General features: G+C 35.2%; 1 protein-coding gene across 1 annotated transcript in view; it reads left to right on the top strand.

Moving 5' to 3' along the window:
• The window catches only part of LOC150082981 (uncharacterized), a 196,191-nt gene that overhangs the window by 142,829 nt on the left and 31,000 nt on the right, over nucleotides 1-22,362 (top strand). The window contains exons 22-30 of the mRNA XM_090378342.1: nucleotides 3,673-3,775; nucleotides 4,746-4,904; nucleotides 5,071-5,175; nucleotides 7,352-7,423; nucleotides 8,299-8,464; nucleotides 10,710-10,718; nucleotides 15,109-15,258; nucleotides 17,581-17,594; nucleotides 18,606-18,623. Coding sequence (XP_090234468.1) covers nucleotides 3,673-3,775; nucleotides 4,746-4,904; nucleotides 5,071-5,175; nucleotides 7,352-7,423; nucleotides 8,299-8,464; nucleotides 10,710-10,718; nucleotides 15,109-15,258; nucleotides 17,581-17,594; nucleotides 18,606-18,623 — 796 coding nt within the window. The remainder of the gene's footprint in view (nucleotides 1-3,672; nucleotides 3,776-4,745; nucleotides 4,905-5,070; nucleotides 5,176-7,351; nucleotides 7,424-8,298; nucleotides 8,465-10,709; nucleotides 10,719-15,108; nucleotides 15,259-17,580; nucleotides 17,595-18,605; nucleotides 18,624-22,362) is intronic.

The raw sequence follows: 22,362 nt of genomic DNA, 5'->3' as shown, positions 1-22,362 counted from the left end.
AAATCCCCCGTTCTTAAGGCCTCTACTCCAGATATAAAGCACGTGTGATAGTCCATTAGTGATAGGCGGAGTGATTATCTTACAGTTTGCTTTGTTACTTCAAAGAAACGCACACAAAGGAGCTGCTTTTTCTTCTTATGGAGGACTCATAACCGATATACGTCAGCTGTGCTAATTTTACGACAGACTAATTTATATTTATGATACTAGGGGGCGCTGGAGTTTACATCCGTTATCAATATCAATTAGAGTAAACTTCATGCGCAACTATGGAGGTCGTGGAATGTTTGCAGGCTAAAAAACCGGGAATAACTCATGGGAACTCTACTTCCTCCTACTGAAAAGATCTAAAGGATTCCTCGTGGTAGAAGGGAGTCAAATGAGACCTCTTCAAGCATATGGTGGGGACTAAGCTACCAAGGAGAATCTTCTTTACATATAGGAGAAATTAGACTCTATTAAACTGCAGATAATATAGAGTATATGATACAACTGCCACGTACTGTGCTGATTTATATTAGCTAAGCTGTGGAGAAATCCTGGTGCTGGTCTGTGTACCTTGAAAGATAAAACCAGCTGCTTAGCCCAACGTTTGATAAAATCGAACCATCTTAAATAAAGTTACGCCTGTAGAAGTCACGGCTGTTTTCTGGTAATTTGATTCGCTCTCCAATATTAACGCTGTAAAATCTTGGTTGAAGTCAAAAGTGTGCTAAGAAAGTTAAGAAGTCGGAAAAGGAGTTCCAAGTTCCTGTTTAAAGATTTCCAGAGACACGACTTCTCTTTCAAGCTTATTGCTATTCGATAGTGTTCGTTCTTAAGGCTAAATTTAAAGTATGAAACTTTTGTGTTTTGCAAAAAATTACTTATTAGCAAAAAAATAAGTTTGAGAAAGTTTTTTTTCAAGGTAGAAGTAACCTAAAAATCAGTTTTTTAGAAAAAGATACGGTGATAAACCTTCGCTTTAATTTTCCCGATTAAGAGCCAAATTTTTCAAAATGAATATAAATTAAAAATCGTGCCAAATTTGGCATAATTATTCGATATATCTTTCAATAATGGTTAATAAAATTTCGAAGTTAAAATGTAACTTCCATGTCTCGTTTAATAATGTTAGTTTATAATGTGGCCCTTAGCCAAAAAAAAAAAGGTTGCTCTCATAGATCATAGATGAAATTTTAGTTCTTCCTGTAGCTATAAATATATGGGTGAGAAGTATGCGAATGTATTAAAAATAATCTGTATTTCACGTGCCACAGCATCATGGCCCATACAATTTATAAAGGTACAGTTGATATAAAAGTCCAAATTTATAAATGAATGAGAAAAAATGTTTTCACTGTTAAAATTCCTATTTAAAACAGAGAGTAAGATGAAATAAATACAGCTTTTGCTTAGATAGGGTTTGTGCGTTAATAAGAAAAAGAAAGCCCTTCAAAGGTCCTTCAAGTTGTGCTAAATTTGAAGTTTGTACATTGAATTATTCATAGAGCAGCATTTGCTTGAAAAAATGCATTTTCTTGAAAATAAAAGTTTTACAAGAAATGGTGCCAGTTAATTTCTCAAAATCCACGGATCAGAGAACATCTTTTAGATGATTGAATGAGATTAGAGGATGTTCCGTGTGGAAATAAGCTGGATTTCGCCTCAAAAGGTACTTCAGGGAATCGTAGTTGAAAGACGAAATTGAGTTCGATTTCTTTTAGTAGTTGATTTCCTAGGAGTAAACCAGCATAAAAGTTTGAACTATTTAACTGATATACTGAAGAAGCTCAGTAATTTGAATATATCTTCACAAAACATGATGTGTCAGAGCTATAAAGTAGCTATTTTCCTTCTAAAGAAACTTGAAATTCAAAAATGGAAAAGATTTTAATTTTTAAACTGCTTTAAATTCGATTATAAATTTAAATAAGGTTTAGATGACCTAATATCACTAGAATTCCGTAGCTTAAGGCATCTTTGACATAATTACTGTTTTAGTTTTAAAATAACTTTAAATTTTCGATCTGTGTAACAGAATATAAAGTCGGTTTGAGGCAAGGATGTTGCCATGAACTGATTAATTGAATTGGAGTGGGAAGTCATTCAACAGCGTTTTCATTATATCATTACATTACTTATTACTTCACAATTACATTAAATTATTTATCATTATGGCATTTTGCACCTTATGTATTTTACATTAGCACTTGGCATAAGGTCGTCCGACTCACCAAAAGGTCCTTGGCAGACCCTTTCTCAAAATACATCCAATCTAAGTGTAGAAATGGGAAAAAATAAATCTTTTACTGAATAGCATTAGTATTGTGACATGTCTCTTAGAGAATCGGCTATAAGATTTAGGGGAAGTGGGGAGAGGGAAACCAATAAATCTTCGACAAAAGAAACATGACTATGAACCTATTAAAGATGTGTTAAAATACAGAAATACGAAATTTATGAATACTAAAAATACTATTTTTATAGCCACCAAAACAGTTTTATGAGAGAATGAATATATGTTGTTTGACAGATCCTTCATCAGATTTCGTTATTTTTATGAAAAATTCCGGATGGAATGAATAAAACAGGAGAAAAAAATAAATTATGTTTAAGTTGATTCTATTCTTGTAACTAACAACCTTTGAAAATGGCAAAAAAGAAAAAAAAATGAATACTTAATAAATTTGTAAGTGTACATCTTGTCTAGTCGTGTCCTTGGAAACTTCGACGAAGTTCTACTTTTATGACATATTTTAAATTTTCGACAAGAGACTCACGTCCCCCAATTTGTAGATTGAGCAAAACGGACCAACAAAAGTGGAAAGTACGATTAAAAAAATTAAAATTCATTTATCTTGTAATTAGAACTTATAAACTGAGCCAAATTGTTATCCGAATTTTGAATAATTCTATTAAATTTAAGAAAGATTTCAATAGAATGTAAAACATTTAAAAAAAATTACTCGATTTATGCCAAATAAAAGATAGTTTTCTTTTTAAAAGGTAGGCAAACAAACTAAAAGTACAAATATATATATATTTAGAATTTTCGATTACCATATAAATATTTAAACGTAGTACAGTACGTACATTATTTAAAATTAGCTAACAATGATTGAAACTGCGCAGCAAGTCAAGAAGCGCCCTCTCAGATATCTGACTAAAACGTTTTATTATTTTTCCTTATTATAATCCACTCCAATATTCGCTGATTAAACAGTATCTCATTTTTCAATGGAAGTTTTGTGTTCTTAATGAAAATAATTGAACTTTTCTTCGCATACGACTGAATTTGCACACTATCTTGCGTCTTATAGACGTCCTCCTTGACTAAGCGATTTGATTAATGTCCTTCAGGATCAAATAGCGATGTAACAAATTGCCAGATATAACACGAACATGAAATGCAATATTCGCTTGACGTGTAAGTGTTCCTTACCGGATTGCTGACTGGCAAATAACAGTATCGTATTCCGATTGCCTATAAGCGCGGGCCTCTCGTTATTAAGTGTGATTAGTCGCCGAAATGGACAATTAATCAGCCATCACTTAAATTGGATATACGAGTAGATAGCTCACTTGTATCGAACAAACTTTGCATGGATTTTAAGTATTCGTGAACAGTTTGGGTTAAAAGACAACGTAAAATGTTTGTTTACTCCAGTAACGTCTGAATATTTGTTACAGGAACTGGAAGTACGAGCAAGAAATAGCTGGTCTCTTGTGGAGAATCAATATTGAAGATTTGCATAATGCTAATTCCAGAGGAATCATCCACTCAGCTAGCAAGGTAAAAGTTAAAACTCATACAGTAAAATCTGTTGTGTGTGATTATAATCAAATCCGTTTAAATATCACATTTAAACTATTAAATCTTCCATCTGCTATAGATAAATCGGATGGTGTGATAAAGGTATCGCTTGATAACTGGAATGAAACAGGAAGGTAGCCCACGTTTTCCATCGTTTACATTACAATTTATACTATACTGATATCACCAAACTACAGTTCACCTTGCCTCACTTTATTATACTTTACATACCTTGAACTAGGGTTATTGCGCGAGATTTCATAGCTAGTTCTGATCATCACAGAAAACTGGATCCTCGAGGCTTTCTTGGCAGTCATTGCGTTAATCTCAAATGCAGTGACTAGCACTGATGAATAAAACAACACATTATACACTAAAATCAAATAGATCATCGGATAACTTTTCCTGATAATCGAAAAATTCCAGAATGATTACCCTTGTCAAATTATAATAAAAATTAGACAATCTTACTTCCTAGGATCTACTTGAAGTTTATATTATTTGGGACATAAACAGCACTGGCTTGAGATCATTAAGACCAAACCTTTCACCAAGACGAGTTCATCTTCTTTATTAAGTAGAAAGAAAGTGGATCGTATTTTAAAAATATATTTTTTCTTTTTTACGAACCCCTCAGTTTTTCCTGTAAATGTGTCTTAATAAAGTGGTTCATTATTTATAGAGGGAGAGTAATTCTCGAAGTAATGAATTGCTAAAGAGTCAACTTTTTATTCTCCGTTTTCATTCTTAAAAAAACAAAATAAAATCGAAGGCCTAAATATTGTAAAAGATAAACATTTTAAATTTAAAAATTGCAAAGAAGTTAATGATTGTTCACTGTTATTCAAAATTTTCGGTGTAATTCTGTAGAAAAATAGGCTTCTTCATTTCATTCACTGAGTTAGTCTGGTCTTGATATTTGAGCCATATTATTTTGTTTTATTTCTAGATGAGTCTAATGAGTCAAGTGTCTGTTGAATCAAAGTTCCTTCCACAGATATTCACACAGACATCTTTCTACAAGAGTACAATGGTCGCTGTGAAGCCATTGAGATTTGGCAAGAAATTTGTAGACATTCCAAGGAAAACCAAAAAAGAAATAAAACTGGTAAATATATTAAATTTTATAATAACATTTATCGGTATATATTTCGTTTTATTCTCTGTCAAATACAAGTTGATTGCATTTCTCTATTTTTTTAAAAATATTAATTGGTTAAGTGTTGAATTTTGTATTAAAAGGAAGTTAATTCCGGCTTTTTCTTTTGCACCAGTTAAGGGATATTCATCATGACAACATCAACCAGTTTATTGGCGCTTGTTGTGACGTAGGCTGTATATATCTCGTGACAGAATATTGTTCCAAGGGCAGTCTACAGGTGAGATACGTTCTGGAATTGTAGATCAATTTATTCCATAACTGGAAACTTTATATATTTATTTATTGTAACACATAATTAACAGAATGGTATTTATTGCCTCAATACAAAGCCATTAACATATTCTGTAAGAGTAAACTCGAGAGAGAGACTCACAAATTGTAAATGATTACTATTTCCTATGTTATACGTGATGGAGTGAAACATATCTCTGCCTAGGTTGCTTAAAGCGGGAGTATAGTTCCTTATTGCTTGCCATTTATTATACCAACGTTACAATGTCTAATTAAAATGGAAATCAGTACATATCTATAGAGTACTGTCTTAACTTTTGATGTACATGCTTGCGTAGTTCAATGGACAAGCAAAAGAGATACAGCACATTATTGAGGCTATCAGCAAATCTGACATTACAATGAGATATCTACTCAGAAATCAGATCAGGTGTGTTCAAGTGATGACTGCATACATGCTTCGAATGCACGATCACTTGGGATAAATGAGGTCTCAGAAAGGAGTCGCGTTGCAAGACATAAGTTCATGTGAAGTGTGGTCTACCATTATCTCAGGAGGACCTCTTAAAAGTTGCGTACTCATGCGTAAAGTCCAGAATAGTTTGTGTCATTCATCTTGCAAGTCAGAGGTTATTGACCCCGGAATTAGTTCACATCGAGACAGAATGGGGGTGCTAAGCAGAGATTGTGACAATAGAAATATTTCTCAAGGTTTAATAAAGGTCAGGAGATCGATAGAAGAGGATGTTAATACGCCATCATTTATTTTTTTTTTACTCGTATATGTTATATGACAGCACAAAGTATATTTGCCCTTAGAAGGGGGGGGTTTCCAAACTCTGAGGCTACCAATAATTTGGAACCAATAAAAATGAGCTAGGCTATTAGAGTCACTGGACTGATGAGTCCGATGAATCATAATAGCTGCTAGGTCGCGAGCAACTGGCTAGTGTCTGTTTCCTAATAAGAATAATAATAGTTTACAGCCAGAACGCATAATACACTGTTTAATGACGTTAGAATCAAACAATCTGTAATATCCAGAAAAATATGTACTCAGGTATATTTAGAGCAAAAGTTTCGAATACACGAAAGCTATAAAGCCGTAATTTTGCCCGAAGTTTTCGTTCTAAATTTATTTGAGTTTAAATAACTTTTGCTACAATTTCATGCATTTCATATTGTAGGACTATTTCATCAGAATTGTCAGATCTTCATTGATTGCATAGTTTCCCAGCAATCAGGGCTACTTGAAGGGGGGGGGGGAGACTGTCGTTATTCAAAAAGCTTTGAAACAGGAGTAGATCTTCCAATAGTTAACCACAAACATTGAGCGGAAAACGTTGATACGCCATTTCTGAAATCCTTGCTGGTGAAATAATAAGGACCAATAACATTATCCCCAAGAACACCATACTAAAAATTAAAGAAAAAAAGTACGCTGTAATGAGTAGTAGTGACAATCGTATATGAGTTATCTTCAGCTCAACTATGAGCGTTTTAAGTTGAGAATTCCATTTCTTGTAAAACATGTTTCACCTGTAACCAGAACATGTCTGAGAAATTATACATTTCAAAATGAGCCAATGACAGAATTTCCTGCATTTGTTCATTTCTTGTGAGAATAATCCTTATGCAGGCATACTGTGAAATGGATATAGTTCTGTTCATGTAATGTCCACCATGCACATTACATGAACAGAACTATATCCAAAGTATGAAGCACAGAGCACTTATAGAGCACTAAGTATTTGTTCTTCGACATTTACAGTTTGCTAAAATCTCCCTCTACCAGCGTTTACTTGTAATGGTTTCAGCATATTCAAGAGTATAAAATACGATTTGATACTCTTTAAGTTGGATATTTTTCCTGAAAAATATCGAACAGTAGCAATGGAATTCTTATGGACTTCACCATAAATTAAAATCAGTTAATTCGGCAAAAAAAAGCAAACTGATCTGTAGAGTCTCTTCAATATCAGTTTGACACTACTAGTACGTACTCTACAACACTGGTTACTCACAACTGAATAATTGGTATAATTCATTTAGAAAAATAATGCTATTCGTCTGTGTTGGTGCGCGTGTTTTTAATGTTTAAAATCCATTTTAAGCACACATATTGATTACTTTATCTCTAATGAGATTTTCTTTTTCTATAGGATATTTTGGAGAACGATGACCTCAGACTGGATAGCATGTTCACTGCCTCTTTGGTATTTGATCTCATCAAAGTAAGTTCTTTAAACTTTCATGAATTCGATGTTTCCAAAGTAACCATAATTAACTACTAGTCAGAAATATGAGAAGGTAAATAAAAACCCTAGTTCTACATACAGACTAAATAATGTCTTTTAATTAAATGTTATTCCAAACATTTATTTTAATATTTATATATAAATAAATAAATTACGCGCGCAGTCTCTAAAAATATGACACAAATTATTATATTTTAGAAAATACTTCCTTTAAAATGGCAGCATTGCTTCCTGGCGCCCTCTACTGAACAGCACCAACAATTTTCTAATTTTCTAAACAATGCGTTTGTTGAACTGGGAAAAATATTACAAGATTTCTTTTAATTTTTATTTTTCGAATTAATCACGTTGTAAAATTCATATTATTTCCAAATTCCTAACTATCTGGTGAAATTAAATCCCGAATAATTCGAAAACATAAAATAATTCCATGATCGCGAATAATAGTAATTTATAACAGGCCAAATTATTGCTGTAATTCTTTTAATCACTGTTTTAAATTAGATAGGCAGTTTAAACTTTTATTTGTTGTATTTTTAATAAACCGCACGGACTTAATCTAAGAATAAAATATATTTTATAGTTCAAATAAAATTACCAAATTTAATTCAATAAAATTGAATAATGATTAAATTATGGTTAATTTGAATATTAATAAATTTAATTTAAATATTAACAAATTTAAATTAAATTAATTAAATACTTTAGTAAATTTCGCATGAAATATATTATTTTAAAATTCTATATATATATATATATATATATATATATATATATATTTAAAAAATAATAAGCTGAAATATCAATTTTATTATATTTTTTATTTAAATTTTCTTTTTTTCATTTGTTAGGGAATGATCTTCCTGCACGATAGTGAGCTGAAAGTCCATGGAAATCTGAAGTCTTCAAATTGCATCATAACTAGTAGATGGGTCCTTCGAATCACCGATTTTGGTCTCCACGATTTAAGGACGAACGTGGAAACAGAATCTGTCGCAGAGCACGAGTACTACAGAAGTACGTCCGAGTGGTATGAACTTCTGAAACTTTTATCGCCCCAAAAGCGAGTCTACAACTATTATCGCTGTAAACTTGATTGATAAACGAATACTATTAATATACATAACACTGATCCTAAAGAAACGCTTGCAGATAAGGCCAGAAATAGAGGGGGTTGCCTTCCCCCTAGTTCCAGAACTATCGTGATCGGCAACAACCATAATTGTTGCTTAAATTATAAAGCAAACGTAACGAAAACAACCGATAGATGTCGCTAGTATGATACTAACAGTTGTTTGTGACTTAATAAATCAAATTAAGCGATAAAATCTTCAGTTAGGGTGATTGCACGACAATACAGCCATGGAGCTACAGAGACCATGTACCACTCGCAAATTAATCATAATATTGTAAATTGACAAAAGCTCAATACTCATTCAGCCTATTTATTGTAATTTATACCAACAACAGACCAGTATTAGACTTTGGGAATTAGCCAGAAGAAGAATATTGGTCTCTGAGCATTGCAGACAGGCTGCCAGGGCAGCGCATGGGGTTTTGTCAATGATATACAGGAATTTGCTAGTAGGGATAAGTAGGTGATTATTCCATTGTATAAGACCGGCCACATCTTGAGCACTACATACAGGTCTGGAGGCCTCATTTTAGGAAGGATGTAGAGCTGCTGGAATTGGTATATAGAAGGACACCGAGGTTGGTTGGTGGTACAAAGGGCTGCTCTTACCAAGGAAGGCTTCAGTTTTGCAATTTGAAACATCTGAAGACTAGGCACCTGCGAGGTGATCTGATTGAGGTGTATAAGGCCTTGAATGGATTGAGCACGCTCAATGCCGATGGAATTCTTCCGCTTGCTCAGACTACACACGAGAGGGCACAAATTCAAATTGACGAAAGACGGTTGTAGTATAGATGAGAGGAAGTTTGCCTTTAGCCAGCGATTGGTTGGTTGCTGAAACAAACTTCCATCCGTTGTTGTGGAAGTTGATAGCTTAAATAAATTCAAGGCAGAACTAGACCATTGGAGGGAATGAATAGGTGTCGTGCTTTTTAGATTGACGATGTATAAGCTTGCTTTCTTGCATTGCCAGCACTAAATGCTGATACTAAATTTACTATGATTAGCTCTGTTCCTCTCTCACAGGTCTCGTTCTCAAGTTTTCTTTCTATCTTCTCAAGGTGGATTTTCCCAAGCGCGCCTTTTTTTTTCTCACTGGAAACGTTCTATTCCTAGGATAGATCTTGACTTACTCCTTTTTGGTTTCAAAATGAAGTGCCTTGTCTCTAGCTACTGCAGGAGACCTTTAGGCTAATTTTTGTTTGTATCTTTCTTCCTTAGTTATTTCATCACACTCCATAACATACTTCTGCTCAATGAAGAGCACTACACTTGAATTTATCTACAGGAACAGAAAATACAATACGTGAACTGCAAAGTAATACACATATACAGCAAAAAAATTTAAATTTTAGAAAAATTGTTTTAATGTAACATAGTTTTCATAATTTTTTTTTTCAGAAACTCAAATATCCGATAAGGTTTTTTGCTTTGATAAATACAGTTTACTTTTGTTTATGTTCATTCTGTATTCTAAATAAATATTGTCTTCCGAATAGCGTAATTCCAAGCTAGTTTCGACTGAGTTTTCACTATGCTTTGTACAAGTGTAAATTGAAAAGATAGATTTCTTCTTTTGGAAGTTTTAGTGAGGATCGTATTACCCAATAGAATTCATTATACCATAAAGACATATATCACAGCTGTTCGGTTCCATTACAACAATGGGTTCGCTTCATGGTTCACCTTGAACAGTACAAGCCTGGCGTTGTTTCTTTTTGAGAGGAAAGAAAAAAAAAAAGAAAGAAATTCGAATTTGTTTTTAATTTTTTTTAGCACGAAAGACTAATTCATTACAAATAAGGAATCTGATATTTTGCTTATTCCTTTGTAAATACGACTGTCGAGAGAAAGATGACTGTTCCTTAATCCCATAAAGGCCCTCTCGGGTGGCACGATGGATATTATCGCTGCCCTCCCACACTGGATGGAAAAGGCCTCAATTGGAATCCTTTTTCATAACGTGGCAGAGTTAGTCCGTCCCAGACGAGGATACCTTAGCTTTTCTCCAGCAAAATCGGATTTTTCGTCTAGCAAATAGAACATTTTTTTGTACATATCGTGAAGGATTATGGTATTTATTAATAAATTGGATTTAATCAGCAACATTAAAAGAAATTACTGTAGTGTATCGTAGTGTTAAAAAGCAAATAAAATCACACTATGAGAGATAAACACTTTGGGATCAGTGCTGTTTATTTGAGGTGGATGACAGAGGAAACGTTTGGTACCTTACTTCAAAATATGAAATAAATGCATTTTTTTTAACAAACTTTTTCTAAGTATTGAATTAGTAACTAAGTTTATTCACATTTCCGCTTTAAGACACTATTGCACGACACATTTCCAAATTTGATCTTCGAGGTCACTCACTTGTGCAACGAGTTGTTAACTATTGCCCTAACGCATTGCAGATGGATGAAGTCATAGCCTTTGGTGGGCCATAAAAGTAAAACCGACCGGGATAAGACGCCCACACCAAACCATGGTAGTATAAAAAGCAAATAAATCTAAATTAATTAGCAATTGACATCCAATGAGAAAATCACAATATATCATATGCGTGCCATGCATGAATGATTTTTTTCACATTGGCATTCTTGCTACCAATGAGACGATGTCGACATAATATCTCATCACTACAGCAGGCTTTAAAAAAGAAATCTGCTGGCTCCAACTAATACTGTTTGGGGATAATCCTGGATTCGAACCTTATCTTGGAAAGCAAGATAAGGTTCGAATCCAGGCTGCGTAAAATTGAGTAAGACGAAAATTTCTGTTTCATTCGCAGTAAATCATGAACTAGAATCCTTGAAGCACTCCATTTCTTGTTAATCAACATTGGATAACCAGAATCGAATAGAATTCTACAGTAAAATAGAACTCTACTGGACTGTAGAATTAAACAATTCATTCACTGACCTTATAAAACCAACTCCTGGTATGCTGTGGAAAGTTGATCCTAAAGAAGGAGATCAGTTGGTTCCAGTAGCTCTATATCATCTGAGTCTCTCCTCTCTTCATATTTTTGGGTACCTGCTCACATTCCACATAACTCAAGTGATAAAAATCAAGGCTTCCCTACATCTCTGTTCGGTCAAACATCGATTACGTGAACATTTAGGCCACGGTGGATTAGGGGTGCCAGGAAATTACCAATGCAGCACCTTTTCACAATGCTCAAAGCCCCCCTGAGGTTGTTAATACTTGTTCGTCTTAAATTATTGTCTTTGCGCCATTGTGGGTACTTTTCTTTCTAAAGGAAAAGACTTTTTTCACTGTGTGGCCTAGTTTCAGCCACAGTTGGATCTTAATAGTGGGAAAGTTGGCTATTATCTGCCGAACGTTTTCTGGATGGCTGTCACCGTTTACTTTTTTTATGTATTATCTCTTTAGCCTCTATCTGACTACGGATGGAGTCTGTTTGTGTCATTTTCATGTAAGATTTCTGTGGGCATCTATGTAGGGAATCACTGATATATTAGCTTTAAGTTAATAAAGAATCTTCTTATCGTGCAGAAATAGTATCGCTGTCATGATAATAATATGTTATGCCTCACTACCGAAGTAGTAAGGCCTCTGGTTGAGTCCGTTCTCATGTAGAGTTAGAAATTGTAAAGAAGAAGGATCTTTTATGTCTTTGTCCAACAACTTGACCCTTTTCGTGGCAAATACTCGTCCATAAGAACTGCTACAGTCGTCCATTAATTAAAAATTGAGTAAGACGAAAATTTCTGTTTCATTCGCAGTAAATCATGAACTAGAATCCTTGAAGCACTCCATTTCTTGTTAATCAACATTGGATAACCAGAATCGAATAGAATTCTACAGTAAAATAGAACTCTACTGGACTGTAGAATTAAACAATTCATTCACTGACCTTATAAAACCAACTCCTGAAAACTTTGATGATAGAAAGACCATAGTTAAACTTTCAGGTAGGTCAATCAATGAACAATAAGATTTGAGTTTGGTTGTTTTAGAAATGGCCTTGGCTGCTTGATGGTAATGGAAAAGCTAGACTTATTGGCTAAAGGTCTTTTTGGAATGGAAAGTTATTTTTATGCTTCCGAAAAATTTAAGAAGTGAATCAGAGAACGCACTCAGCTTGTCACTTAAATAAATTCCATCAGACGTGATAAAGCAAAACAGAAACTCTGGCTTAATGCTTTCTGAAAGACCTTAAAGGGTCTTTCTGGAACGGTATTATAGTTGTATCAATTTGAATAAAAGACATTTAGATCCTTTTGAAGAATGAACTTTGTCTTGCTCTAAATTATGTACAGTGAAATCCGAATTTAAACTGTACCAACAATAAACTGTACCGCCGAATGTTTTTAATACATTGGGCAAGGTTTCTTGATCAGAAACCTTTCCCGATGTATTCTTGAGATTCATCAATTACTCTCTATCGAAATCAATAACAAGATTCCCATCTTAAAAATTTCTGACAGATTTGAAAATATCGGATCATATTTCTGAAACAATCACATCCAAAAAAGGAATCCATTTCCGTGCAGCTATTAAAATTCTTTTTTAATCCGATACAGAGCCAAGGTGGCCAAAACAGTTTACAGCTTCTTTGTAACTGTATTGGCAACCAGTAAATATTCTAGCGCCACAGTTATCACTGGGATGTACACTTTTTTGGGTAGCGTAGACGTGATCTTTATCGCGTGTGGATTTGCACGTTTTCCGGGCTGGAAAACCCGGAATAACCCACGTATGAAACCCTGTTCCCTCTGTATGAAATCGACTTCCAACAATCCTGATTGACCAAGGGGCTTTTAAGAATTCCTGGAGTTTCTAACAAGATTAAAACCTGCAACTCTTCAAATGAGTGAGTGACAAGAAGCGAAAACGCTGCACTGTCATCATGAAGACACGTGTGTGAAGAGTGCAGAGAAAGATAAAATACTCTACATTACATTCTCCTTTTTAATATTTAAATTCAGTTATTAAAACACCTGTCCCTATTTGAATACGTGATTGTGAAATAACTTTTTATTTTCGATGCAAAATGTCCGTAGTGTGACTCAATGGGAAGTGCTTCTCTGAGTGGGAGAAGGGAGGAGATTTCCTTTATAAATATTGGGTGTATGAAGGTCTGCTTCAAGCAGAAGATCGTGCAATATTTGGGTACAGGCAGCTCAGTGCTTTTAAGGAACTGTTCGTAATTCTACCAGTGGTATGTATGTGTGTATGTCGGCAAAAGCAAAGAGGTGGTTTTTCAAAAAAGCGAGGATATTTATTCAAATTAGATTCAGCCCCTCATCTCGTGAGAATTACGTCAACTCAAAATAGAAATGGTCCGTTATTTATGGTGGTTATTAACCATTTTATATTTACTACTGTGTTTTATTTATTATTATATTATCTATATGAATATTTGAAAACTAATTCAATAACTTAAATTGAGTTGAAACAACTTTGTTAATGGATCCATCGAGTGGAGATTAACTAATAACAATTGCTGTTATATTTATTCATTCTTTTATTAATCTACCTGAGCAACCTGGCTACCAGTCGAGTTAATACATAAATTATTGACTAAATAATGTATTAAAATATTGTTGAAACAATCTATAGAGAGAAATATTTCTTCTATAAAAACATGAGTCAATGCTGAATGTATATGAAGTGTTCATAGCCAGTACAAAAAGAGAAAAAAATCCAGTTCAAATTTCCAGGAACCAAGATGTGCCAGATCATTTAGGCTTGTAAAAACACTAATAAAGCTTTTGTGGGGTACTTAGAAAGTATGAGTACACCAGAATCTAAATAATAAACTCCTGTCACTGTGGATGTGAGTGGCGTTTATAAGAAATAGCCTCATCAAGCTAATCAAATATGAATTATGAGCAGCCACTTTGGAAGTAACAGGATGCTCGTTTCTCACACGTGCTGGTAGGGTAATAGAAAGGAGAGGTGCTGTTTACGAATAAGCTACTTTGCTTATCTTAGATGAAGAGAAGATAATGTGGCGAGGTTAAGACTAGCGTGTTGTGTGCATTTTCTTAGAAATGTTCACGATCCCTGTTGAATTTGATCCAAAAGCATCCGAGTAATATTTATGTATTTATTTACTACATTCTGAGAGACTACAGAAGAATGTAAAAAGTAAAGAAAGAAAATGCCAAAATGCCTGGTATTAAAATATTTAAAAAGCATTTATTTACAGTTTCAGCTACGTTAAACAGCTTTTAGCTTTGCTCATTAAATTTCAATCAAATAGTAATTGTTTACTCGCAGCGCCATCTTATGGAAGTTGCAGTTTCTGAAATAAATCTTTTTTTGTTAATTATTGTAAAATATTAATTTTTACTTCATATTTAATTATACACAGTTATGAAATTAAATAAATTAAGCTGACAACACTATACCAAATGCACATGAAATACGGTTTTCTCAATTATTAGATAAAATTTAATATTTATTTCTGTCAGCAGACAGAAATAAATATTAAATTATATTATTTTGTTTCATTGCATGTTTAATAATTGGAGCTTTTTTCTTGTTCCATTAGACCTTCTTTGGAAAGCTCCCGAACTTCTAAGAAAGCCATCTGAATATCCCAAAGGGACTCAAAAAGGAGATGTCTACGCATTTGGTATAATTCTACACGAGATAATGGCTAGACAAGGTCCATTTGGATACTTGGATCTAAATCCTAAAGGTAACAAAAATGTTATTTTGAATTTCATATGTACTTTTAGCAACTACAATTAGGACATTAGACAATCGATTTAAGCGTCAGTAAGCTATCGATATTAGGATAGTATCCTAATATCGATAGCTTACCGACAGGATATTAGAGCTGTAAAAGGAATTAGAAAATGTGAATTGGAATATCATCGGTTTGGCTGAAAGAAGAAGAAGAAATGAATCACTTATAAGCTTATCAAGTGGAAATCTGCTGTACACCAATGGAAACAGTGAAAAGAGTGAAGGTGGAGTTGGGTTTCTGGTCCGTAAAGATTTTAAAAACAACATTTTGGAATTCAAAAGTACATCACCAAGGGTGTCAAGACTAATACTCAAGATTTCTAAGAGGTACAAGCTAAAGATTATAATGATTTATGCACCAACATCGAGCCATGATGATGAAGAGGTTGAAGAAATGTACACCGAAATTGAGAGTATTCTAGATGAGCAGAAAACCCACTACACTATTATTATGGGGGGCTTCAATGCTAAGGTTGGAAAAAGACAAAATAGCGCAGAAAGGGGAACTATAGGAAATTTTGGAATTGGTGAAAGAAATGAAAGAGGCGAACGAAAGACTTGTGGAATTTGCAGAATCTCAAGGATTGTCAGTAATGAAAACTTTTTTTCAAGAAAAGTGTGAACAGAAAGCGGACATAGAAGAGTCAAAATGGATTAACAACTAATGAAATCGACTTCATCCTCACTAACAGAAGATATATTGTGAATGATGTTACCGTCCTGAATAAGGTAAATGTTGGAAGTGATCACAGAATGGTAAGATGTACACTTGATATAGATGTAGGAAAGGAAAGGAAAAAAACTGACTCGAGTAAATAATACAAAGGTCTTTGAGATAACAGAAGAGGAGAAAAAGCAGTATGTACTGTAACTTAAGAACAAGTTTGAGCTTCTGCAGACTGCTGAGGACCAAGATATCGACGAGGAATATTACAACTTTCTGAAAGTGATAAAGCCCAAGAAACCTATAGGGAAAAAGAAATCCAAAGAAGAAAAAATTAGTCAAGAAACACTTGTCATGATGAACCGAAGACGACAAATGAAGAGCAAGAAAAACACTGACAGGGAGAAAATTGAGTATACTGAGTTATGCAAAACCATTAGAAAGAGACTCAGAAAGGACATAAGAAGATTTAACACAAGAAAAGTAGAACAAGCATTAAGGGAAAACAAAGGATTTAAATCAGCAGCCATGAGCAGTAATACAGAAAGACAAATGATACTGAAACTGAAGAATAGCATGTACTTTTAAACAGCAGGGAAGGCATAATTAAAATAGTAGAAGACTACTATAGAGAATTATACAAGGAGCGAGAGAATGATGCCAGGAGTGGGGAAGATGGATTGCAAATTAGCAACAAATACGACATACCCGATATTCTTCCTGATGAGGTAGAACATGCATTGAAGAAAATGAAGAATCAGAAATCCCCGGGGAAAAATGAAGTTACTGTAGAGTTGTTAAAATTGGGAGGAAGAGACATAACACAAAAACTGACAAGGCTCTTCACAAAGTGCATCAGAAAAGGTGTGACGCCTAAGGGGTGGAATAATGCAATCACAGTTTTGCTGCATAAGAAAGGAGATAAACCAAAAATTGGAAATTATAGACCAATTAGCTTGTTATCCCACATCTACAAGTTGTTCACAAGGGTCATTACTAACAGATTAGAAAGAATACTTGATGAGAATCAACCGAAAGAGCAAGCTGGCTTTAGGACAGGATTCTCAACTATGGATCACCTTCACGTAATATCACAGCTAATGGAAAAAGCAAATGAATATAAAACACCATTATGCCTGGCATTTGTGGATTATGAAAAGGCATTTGACTCCATACAGCATAAGGCAATGTTTCGGGCACTGCAAAGACAAGGCATAGATACCCCATATATTATGATTTTGAAGAAAATATATGAGAATGCTACCTCCTTTTTTATTAGATTAGACAAACACAGTAGGAAATTTAAAATCGAGAAAGGAGTTCGACAAGGAGACACAATATCTCCAAAGCTGTTTACTGCTACCCTTGAGGAAGCTTTCAGAAGATTAGACTGGTCGCAGAAAGGAATCAATGTGAATGGAGAGTACCTAAACCATTTACGATTTGCAGATGACATTGTGGTCATAAGCCACGATCCCAAAGAATTAGAGGAAAATCTTAATCAGTTATGCACAATTAGTAAGAATTTTGGACTAAAGATGAATATGGCTAAAACAAAAATAATGATGAACAATTATGCCACAGAAAGAGAAATAATGATTGAAGGAGCAGTGATTGAAAAAGTGGAATCATACTTATCTGGGACAAGTTATTAGCTGCAATAATGATAAATGGCTGGAAGTCAAGAGAAGAATAAATTTTGGATGGATAGCATTCAGGAAATATAGTCACATACTGAAGAGCAATATCCCAGTTTGTCTGAAACGTAAAATAATGAATAAATGTATACTCCCCACCATGACTTATGGAAGTGAAACTTGGGCACTCACCAAAAGAATGGAAGAGAAGCTGAGAACTACACAACGAAGAATGGAACGAATTATATGGGGAATCAGACTGTTAGATAAGAAGGCAAACACATGGATAGGCAGCAAACTCAAGTAAAGGACATTCTTATCAAAACTAAAGAACTAAAATGGTCTTAGATAGGACACATAGCTCGAAGACATGATGACAGATGGACTAAGAAAATAACAGAATGGTACCGAAGAGGAGCTAGAAGAAAACCTGGAAGACAAAGGCGGAGATGGATAGATGAAATTCATGAGTTTGTGGGTAGTAAATGGATGGCCAGTGCTCAAAACAGAAGGAACTGGAAAGTTGCTGGAGAGGCCTTCATCCTGCAGTGGATTGAAAATGGCTGATGATGATGATGATGATGATGAATCTATCGATTTAAGATATTCAGTGATCACACCTAGCTAAGTTCACTTTATACCGATCACTGCAGAGATACATAAGACCTGTCAGCTTATATAACAATTATTTTAAGAATATCAGCTTGGATTTTGATAATGATTAATTCTCAAAATCTACGCTGTCCTTTTGCTTAACCGATTTCGTAGAAATAAGGGGCCATTTAGAAATTTAGATGAGAAGTGTAATTACATCCGACGGAACTCTCCAATCAGTTATCGACGGGTATTTGGTAGTGTGTAACTTTACAACAGTGTTGAGTGAGACTAATTACCCTTCTGTGATCTTTCGGGCGAGTTCAAATAGAATAAGATGTAGTGATTTCCTGGGATGTTTTCTAATCGTGTTGAGCGCTGAGTTACAATCGGGCACGAGAGGTCAAGGCTGGAAGGCCAGTTAACATTTCTTGGAAATGACTCACGAAAGCCTAAAGGCCCCGCGTTTAACCGAGTGTGAATACCCCACTGCGCTACTAATTGATTCACTCGAAACCATATTGTGTATCAGGTTAAGCGTTTAGCACCGTTATTAATGCTTATCTCTGTTTATTAGAGCGGAACCTAAACCAGCTGGGGGATTCGCGGTAAATGGTATAAAAACCAACGAAAAGAAACTCCAAGAGATATATCTTCAAGTAGGAAAAAAAGCAAGTGCAGTGTCACTTTTTTTACCCACTCGTGCGATGTTTAAAGGTGGGGTTCCGATCGCGTGTCATGGATGTTGGCGATTAATTAGCGTAGAAGTCACGGAAAAGTGGTTTCAGAGTTCTCGGTTCAAGAGAGAAAGAGAGATGTGTGTGTGCGTTATTAAGCGTTTACGTTGAACCAACAAAGGACAAGGAATCAGTATGTCTTGCCTACAAACTGCGTGTAATCAATGGTCCACTTGTGTATTTCCCGGGATGAAAACACAAGTTGCCAGAGAGAACAAACCATTCTATCTTTGACCATGATGTGGAAAAGCCGAAGTTCCTTCGGACCTAGTATGAAGTATTTCTTAGCTACAGGCATAGGCGGATCCAGAAATTTTACTGAGGGACGGGGGAGCACAAGTTCTCACATCAATTATGGTAGTCTAGCCTGTCTCTTCTTTCCTTTCTTTTGTTTTATATCTGGCGCAATAGTACGTTAGGATATGATGTTTATAATTCCAATTTGGAGGGCGCACTTTCCTCTGTGCCCTTCTCCCTAAATATATATTCTCCCTAATATATATAAGGCACTTTGGGGGGGGGGGGGGAGTTTTAATGTTACTTATTTTCTTTTTATATATTTACCCTATATCTCACAGAAGATTTTTCTTAGGTGCCCTCAAACCTACAAGGCCCCACCTTTTGCCACCTGACTGCTATTCTCTGTATATATCACAGAAGATTCTGAGGATATTGAGGGTAATTTCTGTTGTTTCCCCTTAATCAGTTTCCAGGATTCTCTTGCCAAATTGTGGGAGAGCCAATTCTTAACTAGGCAAGCAAGGCGTGTGTTATTTAGAATGACAGGACTCAAAGTGAAAATAAAATATGAAATTTATTACGTACATATATATACAACATGAGATACAACTGAACTAGATGGCATATAATATGACATACAGAGTTAAATCAGAGATACCTTGCATATATCATTCTAATTACAGTTTCCATTCACTAACTAATCTGAGTTGACCAGACCTGATTCATTCTTCTTGCCCTAACTAACTCCTAACACTTATACATTCACTATACTTATTTCATTTACTGCTGGATACAATCTGTTTCATATATTAACAATCAAATATGCTACTTTCATCATTCAGCTCTGTGTTCTCACCACACTGTTACAATATACTTGTAGGCCAATCTTCAGTATCCTAAAGTCCTTACTTGTTATTAGTCATTCAATTAAACCAACAAATCTTCATCAATTAAAACACTATATTCAGAGTTGCTCATATAACTCAATTATCTATAATTTTAAAACATATTCAGAATCCTTTTTTATAAGCTTTACTACTCTTCTAACACATTATATCTATTTATATCAATTTCATCTATTACTCATTCCCTCGTTTCTCTTGCATTATTATATACTAACCCCTTTTTAACATAGATATACTAACAGAGTTTATTATCTCAGAGATAATTTATCTTTCACTTTACTTTCTAGTGCTACCCCCTTTTCTTTAATTACTATACTATTTCACAACAGTCCTCCTTGTTAACTTACAGTACTTAATATATCGCTCACCTACTTCTATCTTTTTCTTTTCCAGGGAGGTTTCAAGCTTCCATCTTAGGCTCTCCAGGCTATCTTCTAAGGCTTTCTTTCATTTGCTTTCTCCTGAATCTGCTTCAGATAATTTTCCGGAACTCTTGACTGCATGGGTCTGGCGTCCTTTCTCCAAGGAGGAATTGCTTTGAATACGCAATTCCTCCTTTACTACGGATCATTCAGATGTATCTTTCTCCAAGAGGACGTTACTTTTCCTGGTTCACTTTATTGTCTTTCATAATCTTTTTGCTTATCATCCTTAGCCTTCCCGTTACCTTTCTTCTCTTAACTATTTTCCCCCTTACTGTCTAGGGCCCTTTTTTGCACTCCCTACATTTTTGCACTGCCCAACTTACTTCTCTCACTCTCTTTCCATGGTCACCCCTTTAGCCACACTCCTCGTCTCGCCACTTCTGTCTCTCACACTGACGACCCCAACTTTTTCTCCGTCGTTTGACCCTCCTCCCCCAGGACTCTCTACCAATCCCAGGAATTCACCTAATCGTTCCCTCTTTTCTATTCCCGATGCCAGGTGGGAAGGAGCAGCAGTGCGTAGCACACTCTTCTTGATTAGACCGGGGTTCGAGCCCGTCACCACCATATACGGAGGATGCGGAAAGGTCAGGGAATGACCACTGCATATCCTTGGAGCAATATGGTCTTGGTTGCTAATGCTCCTAAAAACCAAATAACAACAACAACAACAACAACATCTTTTCTATTCGTTAAAAAAAACTTAGCATAACTATTTGCGTGTGCAAACCAAGCCATTTTCTTGTTTAATTCTCAGGATAGCACAATCCTTTCATGTCTGCCGTCCGTCGTCTCCCAGGATAGCCATTTTCGTCTTTTCCCATTTGCGAAAACGTTGACAACTTACGAAAAAGCCGCCACAGTGACCTGGTCTTTTTCGACCCAAACGCTAGCCCATCGGGACTTATGTCCAGCTGCCGCATAGGTCAAACGTGTCTTAATCACCTGCATTTCACCGACCCATTGTTCTGTCTCTAGTAACCCTTTTCTGCTCGTTCCCTAATGACCACTCCTTCCCTAGTATGGGCAGCTGCCTTTGTTTACTGTCATTTCACCCCTTTTTATATGCGTGAGAGAAAAAGGGGTTTGCACATCTGTAATCGTTTATCTCTAAATCTAGTATTCACCCCATATATGCTTCTCTTAAATGTCAAAATTCCTTTCCATATCAAAGATTAAATTATTCCCAAATTACAAATTTTCCCATAACCTCTAAATCTCTATATTTGTAAGACTGAGATCTTACAGCGCAATATGGCCTAAGTTGCTGATGCGGCTAAACTCTACAACAAACTTTGACTTAACCACACTGATTATATTCCAGTGTTCGCAATGCACTGCCAATAGGTGAATTTCATAAGATTCGATCTGCTGTTATTCCCTCAAATATTATAATGATTAAAGTACGGGGGGAGCAGATCTTCCTTATTCAAGCCCTGCTCTTACACAGACATTAAACTGAGAGAGAGAGAGAGAGAGAGAGAGAGAGAGCGAGAGCGAATGGCTTATAATAAATCTTCTTAGCCGGTCTTCTTATGTTCATCGATATGCATTCAACTGGAACCTGGTTACCCTTCTTTGAACCTTCTCCAAATGTTCTATACCTTGTTAGGACCGTCTCCAGAGCTGAATGCAATATTTCAAAAACGGTGCGGCCCATCATCTTATATAAAGGGATAATGTTTGTTTGGTTTGAGCGCATCAGCAACTGAGGCCTTATTGCCACGTGCGTGTAAAATTGCATTTGTTCTGCGGTCGATTTTCTATCTGAACGAAAAACCGGAGTTTCTGGGAGAAAAACGTTCTACTCTTCCTGAAACCGATTAATTCAGCCACGTTGTGAAAAAAAAAG

This window comes from Mastigoproctus giganteus, chromosome 7, assembly GCF_048544385.1.
Source record: "Mastigoproctus giganteus isolate SK-2022 chromosome 7, ASM4854438v1, whole genome shotgun sequence".
Lineage (NCBI taxonomy): Eukaryota > Metazoa > Arthropoda > Arachnida > Uropygi > Thelyphonidae > Mastigoproctus > Mastigoproctus giganteus.
Note: the sequence above shows the minus strand (reverse complement) of the source record. Positions and strands in the feature narration are given on the sequence as shown.